Below are 12,362 nucleotides of genomic sequence, written 5' to 3'. Positions count from 1 at the left end.
TCCTCGACCAGAAGAGGTGACAAGAGGTTAGGGAGTGTTATTTTTAATGAAGGCAAAGTGTTTTAGATGGTAGAGTAGTAAATAGTAAAGTTTGGGTGTTAAATAAGTAAATAGAATAGTTTAAAGTGTTATGTATGTAAAAATCCCTACAATTTATCATATCAGTCTATCCCTTAAACATTCATGACTATAAAAGAATGAAAACATTAAACAAAATTATTTATATTAGCAACTTTGGATCAACCTTGCTCCACTGGGTCCTTACCCTTTCTTGAAAATCACGTAAACCACATAATGAGCACAAAGCATAGTATGTTATCTGAACATATTAGTGCGCCAACACATGCATGTAATTATGCAGATCATTAGTATGAACATTGACAATCTATGTAAATAGTAACATATCAATATGAACAATAATGATCCATGTGAAAATCATGTAATGTATCAGTAATCCTTGAATCAATCCTATTCCAATGAATGTTATAAGAAAGACTATCCTATGAATTTAGTGCAATCATATATATATTCTATTAGTTGTCAATACATGTATGCCATTTCTATGCTTTGCCATGAACACTTTTGTGTCTATCATATAACCTCATTTATCAATGTTGTTATTACTATGTATGTTATGTAATGTTGGTACAGATATATCATGTGATATATATATATATATATATATATATCACGTATCAATATCATATAGCATATTTATTGTGTGTTAGTAACATGTATCATATATTAATGTCATATATCATCTATCATGCAGTATGTATCATGTTTCTCTATCATGTGTATCATGTATTTTATAACTATATCAATCTCGGCATATATCTAATTCACGTATCATATATAGTATACAAATTATGCATGTCATGTTTAATCTTATGGAATCATGTAATATGCATATAATATCATATTGTTACAAGGCTTGACATTCGATTAATCATATAATGTTTTTATGTATCTTTTCATATCATATCATATCACTTCACAGTCATTACCATAGTCAGTTAGCTTTTTATAAGAGTTGTCACTCTTGCTCATTTGTATATATTGCTCTCTTATGACTCGCATCTTATATCTTATATCTTGCATTGGGATTACACCAAGAACCAATTATTTAAAGAAAAGCATGCAAGCTTATCCTCTTGTATAGGGTATCTTGCTATATCTAACCTGAATCATGCATTCCATCAATTCTTTCATTTATACATGCATGCCAAACTATTTGTTCACTAATTATAATAACATGCCTCATGTATCATGTATGTATCTAGTGCAATTAACATATAGATCATTTTAGTTCTATGTTATTAGTATGCATTTCTTGTCATTGTGCTCATGTTAGTATGCATGTCATGTCTTATAGACTCTATCAGATGCATGTCTTACTAGATATGATAGAACATATGCAATAATTCTAATTTATTTTCTTTGTCTTTATTTTTATTATTTTAGTTAAAATGCTAAAAATGCAAAATTACTTGGTGAAATTTCAATATGATCATGTTAGAATATGCAGAATAAGATTATGTGCGATATTAAAAGCTACATGGTGAAAATTTGCTAGATTGGGAGATAGTACATTTCAAGTAGATTAGAGAGAGACCAAAGTTTGGATTCAAAATCATTGGAAATGTTGTTGCACTCGATTTCCTAGAACCATACATACAGAAATGTCAGCACCATTGCACTTGCCAACACAGTGTCACAACCCTCCTTATAGAATTTTAATGCATGCAAGACTTTCAATATAGATCATTAACATACCATTAATCTAATATAAGTGAGAGTTATTACACATACGTACAATCTGATATTCCTCGTAATGTATGATCTTTTAAACTTGATACATAATTTGTCCTTAATTCTCATTATTTTATTAGATTAAATTAGAAAACCAATTGTATAATATGGAAATAATATTAATATATAATACATATCATATTATACAGTAAATTCTAAGTTCAAATTTATAATCACCATATCAATCGTATCTTAATTAAATTGATTCAAATTTCAATTCTTCTTACTTCATGATGAATTTGGAGCACAAGTTACTTTTTGGTCTTGGTGAATCTAATCAAGTTAGCTCACCATTTGTAGTCACTTCCAACACTACTTATGCAAGTCAATAATATTAGAAGCATAATGCCTACTTATGGTTGCTTTGAAAATCCAATAGGATTGGCCAGTTCGTTCAATATATTTATAGTATTAAAAAGAAGTTAATCTATTATTCAATGTGCATCAATGACTCAATATGACCTAATTGTTTTATCATAGAGAAGACATTGATATAATATATGCAAATTGTTTGGGTGGTTTGCGAGGTCCCAAACGATTGAAAAAGGAAATTATCTAAATCATAAAAATAAAAGAATATTAGTGTTTTGAAATACATATTGGATTGATTGGTTCTAGGGGTGTGAGTCAAGTCTGCTTGTGAGTCAACCCGAACTCTACTCATTAATGAGCTAAGGAGTTGAGCTTATCATGTTTCAAGTTCAAGATCGAGCTTTTAGTCGAGCTCAGCCATTCTCGACTTGAAAATAAGTCGAGCAGCTTGATGAAAAAAGTATTATTAAATACCCCGCTAAACTCCCAATATAACATTCAGTTTAAATGCCCTAGTTCTATTCCGCAATTCTTAAGAGCTTGTGATAGTTGCGAGCATGCGAGAAACATCTGCTTCACATTTAAATGCCCTAGAATGACAATGGGTGCAAGTGCGACAACCATCTTCCTCAGAAGACGTTGAAAGCTTCCGAGGTAAGAAAATATAAAGAGCTCAAACTTATCCTGAAGGATTTACAGCAATATATCAAGGTAAGTTTTCCTCCAATGATAATGTTACAAGAGAAAAATGCCTTGGTCATGAGGGGCTCTCCCCTCTTTGTTCGATGGCTGCTTTCAAGTTGTTTTCTTCGATGGGATTAAAAAATCCAAACTTCTCTACGACGTTTGGTTTTATGTCATTTTGTTGCCTTGCTACTGTTGTCTTTAGATTATGGTTCTAGTTTTCATTCGATTTTATATATTTAACGTTTGTTGGGATTTTGTTCTTTGCCATTGACAATGATGTTATTCTTTAAATAACCAGACCTTCTCTCCTTGGAAAGTTGTTTGGCAACCAGGGGAGTGAGGCGCGGTCTACTGATTATATCTGATTGATTGTTTTTATTCTGAGTCCTAGCATTCATATTTTTAATGTGTTAAAATTCAAGTACCTTTTGTTATTAAGTTCAAGTTAGTGACTTCAAAAGGATTAGCTTTGGCATATAGCTATTTATATGGCCTAAAAAAACTTTCAACCTTATATGCTAAAGGATCTTTATTGTTGTTGAAGGTAGATATTCCATTCTAAACTTTATGACTTGCAACAAGCTTGTTCATTTTAAGCATAAGCTCGAAATGATATTCCTTTCCAATTGTTTGAAGCCTTCCTTTATCTGGCATTGCTTTTCATAATTTTATTTTATTTTTTCCTATTAGTATCTATGATGTTGATATTGTGGATGTTGTGCTTGATACATCTTCTGTTGTTGGTTATTCTTGATAGATTTATGTTTGTGGGTCTATGTTTTTGCTGCTTTGGCATCTTAGGGATAAGCAATGTCTTGGAGAAATTTTGTAAAGAAAATTTGAACCCCAACAGGAGCGATGATGATTCGTTTACATCCTCAATTCTCTTCCTACGTTGGTCGATTTGGCAATCATAGTTGGATGGCCGCATATTATCGTTATGGATAGACACTGCTTTATTTTTTTGGCTCTTGGCAACCATCAAGCGGATGGTCACTTTTCCCCAGAGAGAAAATTGTCAGAGCTGCTTTCTGAATGTTGTTGATTCTTGGAATGTAATTTTGCTTTCTGAGTTCTCAGTTGGGGCTATTCCTAAAAAAAAAATTTAAAGCATAAACTAGAGTAATTGTTATTTCATCATTAGAAATTCTCATTGTTCATTTTACGGTATTTATATTCTAAAATGTTTATTTGATTTTTTTTTGGGTTCAATGATTCTAATGAAGAAAGATTTAAAGATGACGCTACATGAAATATTTAATCGATGAGCATACGAAGAGTTTTGTAATTTGTGTACATGTTATTATGGATTTACTATGTAACATCCTTAAAGTTTTAATATTTCTAATTACATTTTCTGAATTGGTGTAAATGTACTGATCATATATTTGAATAGTATAATTTTTGTTTAGTTTTGCTTTGATTTGATTTTTTTATATGGTATTTATTTGTTTTATTTAAATTTGATGTCCAATTCAACTTTTTTTTTTTATTAAAACCCTCTGTGGGGCCTACGCGTTAATATCAAAAATTCGGTTACAAAATCCTTAGAAGGATCCTCCAGCTCGCTACTGCTCAAAAGAGCTATAGGATAAAAAGAAATAAAACATAAGAGCCGGTGGTTCCTTTTTATAATATTACATAAAAAGCATAACAAAAAACTCGGGCTATGAGTAGACAGCACCCAAAAAAGGAAGAGCCTATTAATCTCGTTCAGCATAATCTTCCTGCAAAAAATATTGATGAAAATTGAAATGACAAAGAAAATTACAAACCAAGAGTACCTTGCGATCATTGAAGCTCCCTAATCAAAAAGACAAATTAACACTGCAAAATACTCTCAAAAAAGACATATTAGAACGATAATACATAACACAGTAAGAAAAATCAGTAATAAAATTCCTGAAGGAATGTCAGTTACTAAGAGCATCAAAAAAATCCAGTATACCCTGCAATACCATATAACCATATCTAAAGCTCCAATCGTACATAAATAAAGACTGAATAACATGCTCCCTCATAATCATGCTATTATAGAACAGGTTCCAGGCCCAGAAAAAAGAAAGCTAATAATGTCACACCAAATTATACCATTATACCAACTCTGACCATAAAAGACATCACAGTTCTCACAAAGAACATTAACCCGCAAAGAACCAGCACCATTAGAATAAGCCTTAGAACAAGGCTGTAGGCCAACCTCAAAAAACACATACCATATAAGAGTATAATCCCAGGCCATACCAACCATCTGATTATACATAAACATAGAAAAGTAACTCCAGACACTATACGCAAAAATAACCCTGACTTCCAGCAACTAGCACAAACAAGCCAGCAATAAATGGTTATTAGTGAAAACCAACCAAGTAGATGTAATATAGTAGGCCATAAGAAGATTATTCAAAATCAACCAGAGAAAAGGATCAAGATAGGCAGACAATAAACAACTGGACGGACATAGAAACATCAAAAAACAGAAGGCGTCAACCATTACGTATAGAAGGCAAGCCAGCTTTTTCCAGTAAAATCATACCCTTCAATATAGGATATAAGTTCTGAATATCAAATTCCTCATAATTATTAAGATAACAACCCTTATTGGCTAACCAATCAGCACACACATTCCCCTCCCGGTTGATGTGAGATATATAATAATTAAGCAAAGTCAGGGCAGTCTTAATTTTTCTAATAAGGTAAAAGTTTTGAGAATTACCAGGCACAACATCATTAATGATATGGACAAGAAGCATAGCATCCACTTCAATCCAAACAAAGTTAAAACCCAACTTAATACAGATATCCAGACCATAAGACAAAGCGTTCAGCTCAGCCATCCCAACATTGGAAAGCTGCAGAGGAGCATCATAAACAGCTAACACATCACCCAAATGATCACGAATGATACCATCCGCTCCAACAAATCTCGGGCCAACAGAACTATCAGAATTCAATTTAATATAAGGAGGTTTGGGTTTAACCCAATTCACAATTATATCAACCGTAATTGTTCTGACAGGACTCAAATTGATACCAAGAGCAACAGCCAAATCTTTATAATTAAGGAAGTTCTTAAAAGAAATCACTTTGTAAGTATAAAGTTGCATAATTTTTCTTTTCACATTAGAAATAATAAGAGAGGCATCCATATTGATCGCCTCGTGTTTGGCCTCATTTCTAGCTTTCCAAATATACCACATAATAAGGATAGGAATTAGATTATGAATATGACCTTTAGAAGTATGGAACCAACTCTCTAAAATCGTAACAATGCTAGTGTGATTGGTCGTAGAATTTTTGTTAGGAATGTTATTGAAATAAGACCAAACCTTCTTAGCAATAATACCATTAACAAAGAGATGATAAATACTCTCCAAATTAGAGCAACATAAGCATTTAGAAATGAGAGTAATACCTTTTTTTTGAAGTAGCTCATCAATCGGAATAAACCCTTTGAGACATCTCCAAACAAGAGTAGAGTAAGAAGTCGGAAAAATACTATGCCAAATAGCAGTAAAAGTAGTTGATTTGTCAAATTTGATTCTAATATTATCCCAAATCTTATTCAACTGAAATTTACCATTAGAAGAAAGAGATAATAAAATTTTATCTTTGCAATTAACTTGTAAAGGAATATTCAAAATAACATCCACTAAACAAAGAGGAATAAACTCCCTAAGTTTTAAAATGTTCCATCTATTCTCCATAAAAAAGGAAGAGACTTTAACAGATTCAATAGTATGCGTATTTAAAAAAGTGTCAATCGACATATTACCCAACCAGTTATCCTGCCAAAAATAAACATCACCAGTACCCAAACCCCATTGAATGAATTGCTCAGCTTCCCATTTAATGTTACACAATATTTTCCAAGTCATAGAATCTGCATTTTTGTAAAAACAAAGACTTGGATGAAAATTATTGCAGTATTTAACATTCATATAACGGGCCCATAAACTGATATTAGATCTAAAGGAAACCCATAATTTATGGGAGAAAGCTTTAGCCGTGTCAGTCAAATTCTTGCAACCTAAACCCCCTTCATTCAAAACCCCACAATTTTTATACCAAGAAGACCAACGTATGCCATTGTTATTGAACTTAGAACCCCAAAAAAATTTGTTTATCATTCTCTCTAATCTAGTGCAAATAGAAACAGTTGGCATTAAAGTATGGAATAGATAAATAGGAATCGAATTAAGAACATATTTTATAAGAACCAATCTACCACCAAAGGATAGAAAGTTAGACGACCAATTATCAAGCTTTTTCTGAATAATAGTAAAAATATCTTCAAAAAGAAAAATTCTCTTTTTACCTTTGTAAATCGGTGTTCCCAGATATTTTATCGATAAATTTTTAGATTGGAAACCATAGACCCTTTGAATAGTGTGAACTCTGTTCTGATTAATCGAGTTGCCAACAATAAAGTTGCTTTTGTCTTTGCTAATAGCTAAACCACTACAATCATGAAAGTCAGTAAGGAATTTCATTAAAAGTTTAACATTCTTAATGGAACCATTCGAAAATAAAATGAAATCATCAGCAAAACTAAGATGAGATATAGGAAAACCACTTATAGTTTGGAAATTAAGGCTAGGGTTCTTAGCATATAAATCATCTAATCCCCTCGATAAATATTCCATAGCAATGATAAAAAGAGCAGGGGAAATAGTATCACCTTGACGAAGACCTTTGGAAGATTTGAAATAACCATGATTCCTACCATTGATAATGACAGAAAAATAACAGTTCTCAACACTATTTTTAATAAGCATAATGAACTTGTTACTAAAACCAAAAAGAGACATCACCTTATAAAGGAAATTCCAATCAAAATTATCATAAGCATTAGTAATATCCAGTTTAAAAATGATGTTACCCCCAATGACCTAGTATTAATATCATGAGTAAGTTCTTGAGCAAGCAAAACATTATCAAAAATACTTCTACTCTTCACAAAACCAGTTTGATTATAAGAAATAATTATAGGCAGGATATTAGTCAATCTATTAGCAATGATCTTAGAATTAAGTTTATTAAAAAAGGTACAAATCATTCCAAGTATTTGCCCCCTCTTTTTTAGGGATAAGGGCAATGTTAATAGAAGAGAAAAATTTCAGATAAGAATTACCTTCAAAGAAATCTTTCACCGCTTCAATAACATCCAACTTAATAATCTCCCATTTATTTTGGAAAATCTTGGTGGTGAACCCATCCGGGCCCACAGTAACATCACCATTTATATCATTAAGAACATTGAAGATTTCATTTTCAGAAGGAATTTGACAAAGCAGCATATTATCAATATCATTAATAAGCATAGGAATAACATTAGAATTCAACTTGATATCATCACAAATAGAGATTTGCATAGTCATTTCATGTTAGTAGTTACTTGTTATAATAGTTGGATCATATTTTTTGAAAAAAAAAAGGATAAAAAAGAATACTGAATTTCACTTCTTTTAATTTTCATTTTAAATTACATTTAGACATTTATTTACATTATTTAAAGTGAAAATCAATATTTATGTTAAAACTATAAATTTTATCCTAATTTACAAGTAAAATTTTAAAAAACCTTAAAATTTTAATTTTAAACAAAAAAATTGGAGCTTCATAAACGAGTCAAGTTCCAGCTTTTCAAACAAGTTGAGTAATAAAACTGAGTTTGAGCTTAATTTAATCGATGAGCATACAAAGAGTTTTGTAATTTGTTGACATTTTACTATGGATTTACTATGTAACTTTCTTAAAAGTTTTAATATTTCTAATTACATTTTCTGAATTGGTGTAAATGTACTGATCATATACTTGAATAGTATAATTTTTGTTTAGTTTTATTTTAATTTCATTTGATTTTTTATATGATATTTATTTGTTTTATTTAAATTTTATGTCCAATTCAACTTGATATCATAACAAATAGATATTTGTATATTCATTATAATAGTTGGATCATAATTTTTGAAAAAAAAAAGGATAAAAAAGAATACTGATCAAGTGATCATGACTTTTACTTCTTATATATTCAACTTTCATTTTAAATTACATTTAGACATTTATTTACATTATTTAAAGTGAAAATCAATATTTATGTTAAAACTATATATATATAATTCTAATTTAGAAGCAAAATTTTAATTTTAAACAAAAAATTTCGAGATTCATAAACCAGTCGAGTTCGAGCTTTTCAAACGAGTCGGTAATCGGGGTGAGCTCGAGCTTGAAATTTATACAACAAGTTCAGTTCGAGCTTATTATATGAGCTCGAGTCGAGCTCAAGCTTAGTATGAGCAAAATGAGCTCAGCACGATAAAGCCACTTCTCGACTTAACTTGACTCGACTCGTTTACACAATTAATTGGCTTGGTTGATCTTCCTCATTAGTGTTTGAAAATAAGTTAATCAAATCATTATGATTTAATGTGTATTAGTGACCCAATCGCAAGGAGAATGAACCAATAAAATAAAATAAAATAAATTATGTCAAGGCATCCTATTAGGAAATGTGTCATGAAATTCAAATATTCAGAGAGCTTAATGCTAACTAATTTCAATACAAATTCATGAAATTCACCTGATGCGTTTTATATTAGAATATCATGACTAGCTAGGGGTGTAAACGAGTCAAATCAAGCTAAAGTGACCTCGAGCTTCGAGCTTGAGCTTGACTTGATTAATTAATCAAGTTCAAGAGCTCCAGCTTTATTTTGCAAGTTCAAGCTGACTCACCAACATATTCGTTTACTATTAAAGAGAGAAAATGATTATAACATGAAATTATAAAAAAAATGATAAAAGAATTATTTAATACAAATAAGTAAAATATAATTTCTTAAATATTTTTAATAAATTTATAATTAAAATTATGAATGTTAATATATTTTAAGTGTATTTTATATTAATATTTTTTAAACGAGCTGGCTTGCGAGATAATGAGTCTAATCAGGGTTGACTCAAACTTGACTCTTTAGCTTATTGAGCCAATATCAAATTGAGCTTAAACCACCCCACGAATCAGCTTGACTCACTTGCACCTCTAATCTTTACACAACATATGCAAATCGGTTTGACGGATCACTAGCTTGTGCTAAGTTGATTTAGGCTTAGTTTGGGATGGCTTTCTTCTTGCTTCTTAAAGTGATTTTTAAGTTTTTTAGTACAAAAATTAAAATATTTGTACTAAAAAGCCGCTTTAAGAAGCAGTAAGAAAGCCGTCCCAAACGAAGCCTAAAAAAATAGTTAAAACCTGAAAAAAAAATAAAATTATCCACTAATTGTTCATTTTTATTATTACTTTTAATTTTAAACATTAAATAATAGTCGCCTAAATTTCTCGATTACTCTTATTCGCTGGTCCAAGCACGTGACAATCACGTGGCTCATCTTCATTGGACCACCACGCATATCACGTGATGACGCCCTACACCCAAAACTGAAGGGACAATCAGAGCAGCAACCAATAATTTATAGAAATAAATTCCAGCCGTCCGATAAGGATCCACCATAGCAATCAATTCAACAGAAAACAAACGGCAACAAGCGTCGTTTAATCGCCGTCAACGGCGCTTCAACAGACCTCATAGTCCTGGAAACTCATCTCCGTCGAAAAACCCGAGGAGCCGCCGTCTCCACCGCCGCCACCGCTGCCTCGGAGTATGAGGAATTCTTTTTGTCGTCGAAGTTCCATGACCTTTCGATGCGAATTGGAGTGCTGCGTTAGAACAAAAGTGGGACTCGCCGCCGGCCTGTACTCCGGCACGAGTCGACCGGACTTGAACCGAACGCCGCAGGCATTGCAGAGAGTCTTCGGCCCGAGCGGTCCAGTCCGCCACTGCGGAGTTTTCTCCGACGAGCAGTGCGTGCAACGCCGTGCGCCGCTCTCGTTATTCCCTTGCTTTTTCTTGTTGATTACATTCGTTTTGGCCTTTGGGAAGTCGGATGAAGAAGAAGACGATGATGATGAAGAGGAGGTGGAGATCTCAGGAGATCTATTGATCCCGGAAGCAAGGGCGTGAGTAGAGATCTCTGAAGATGGGTAATTACTGTTTTCCGACATTGTCATATCGGGGAGGGAGTAATGGTAAGGGGTATCGGAGAAGGAATCCTCCATGAATTTGGAGAGCCATTCGAGCTCCGCCGCCTCCTCGCTCTGCAACAAATCAAAATTTAATTTTTATCCCTTGAAATTCTTACAAATATGCGATAAATAAGTCCAGAAACAAAAATGTGTTTTTTTTTTCCGCATAAATTTCCCTTTTTTTATCAATAAATTCATCCACTTTTCAGAGAGCTCTGCTTACAGGAATGCAGATGTCGTCCGGCAAGGAGGCATCGAAGCCAACGGTGGCAGCGACGGAGGCAGAGGAGGAGAACTCCTGGCCAGCGGGGAGGTGGAGGGCGGCTTCGTCGGTTGGGACGGAGGAGGAGGAAGAGGAAGAAGAAGGGAAGAGGTCATGGTTGGTGAAGTCCAGGAGTTCGTCGACTCTAAGTGATTCTGCATTAGGCATACTGTACATATAAGCCGGACTTGCTCCGGCGAACGTCGCCGGCGACGCCGTCATTTCCATTCCTTTTCCCATACCAAAATCTATCTCCCAGCCAGTTTCCATCATACACAGTAAAGATCAAAAGCTGAAGCAGGGATAGGTGGTGAGAAGCAGTGAGTGTAGGAAGAGTGAAAGCGAGAGTAAGATAAATAGCAGGAGAATAGGAGAAAGAATCTCTCCATCCATGATCCACCAATAGAAGATCATTTTCTAATAATTTTTCTAATCAGTCGATCGGTGAAATATTTCTCAGCACTTATCCAGCTGAGCAAATTAAATCACAGTAGAATTTCTATAAACCAACCCAATTGTATTTGCTGTAAATGTACATAGTTATACTTATCAGCGCCAATTTAATTATAGACATAAAGTAAAAAAAGAGTTTAGTTTAGTTTAATTTTTTAAAAATAGTATTTCATTGTTAGGATTAATAAAAAAATCATCAAATTAATAAATTTGATTATAATAAGAATATTGAAAGTCAACTTGAAATTAATTATATTTAAAATTCATTTGTGATAGCTTTATTAATGTTTCTTAAAGTAGCATTGTAGCAAAAAAATTAAAACTTTAGTACTAAAAAGCTGCTTTAAGAAACAACAAGAAAGTTATCACAAATGATACTTTAGGCTTCGTTTGAGACGACTTTCTTACTACTTAAAATAGCTTTGTCGTATAAAAATTAAAATTTTGATACCTATAAACAACTGTTTTACGAAATAGTAAGAAAGCCGTCCCGAACGAAGCTTTAATCTAATTAATCTAAATTAAAGCTTTTTTATTTGAGTTATAGAAATAAAATTAAAAATAGATACGAAATAGCAACATGCAATAGTAATGGTGGGGATGGAAATGCATTGAACATTGTGGCTTGTTTTGATAAATGCTGGCTCTGTAAGAAATAAATTTGCTGTTATTGTCATTAATATAAAGAAACTGCAGCAGAATTGCTGTAATTTTAATCAAAATTTATATTATATATTTGTCATAAAAATC

General features: G+C 32.4%; 1 protein-coding gene across 1 annotated transcript; it reads right to left on the bottom strand.

The window, feature by feature from the left end:
- Positions 1-10,098: 10,098 nt before the first annotated feature.
- LOC110106257 (GATA transcription factor 4) lies at positions 10,099-11,578 on the bottom strand. The gene is made up of 2 exons (XM_020836085.2): positions 11,121-11,578; positions 10,099-10,969 (listed from the first exon to the last, which is right to left on the bottom strand). Exons 1-2 carry the CDS (start codon positions 11,430-11,432, stop codon positions 10,388-10,390), a joined length of 894 nt encoding a protein of 297 aa, XP_020691744.1. The 5' UTR covers positions 11,433-11,578; the 3' UTR covers positions 10,099-10,387.
- Between the last annotated feature and the right edge of the window lie 784 nt (positions 11,579-12,362).

Source organism: Dendrobium catenatum, unplaced genomic scaffold (genome assembly GCF_001605985.2).
Source record: "Dendrobium catenatum unplaced genomic scaffold, ASM160598v2 fragScaff_scaffold_51, whole genome shotgun sequence".
In the NCBI taxonomy this organism is placed as follows: Eukaryota; Viridiplantae; Streptophyta; class Magnoliopsida; order Asparagales; family Orchidaceae; genus Dendrobium; species Dendrobium catenatum.
Note: the sequence above shows the minus strand (reverse complement) of the source record. Positions and strands in the feature narration are given on the sequence as shown.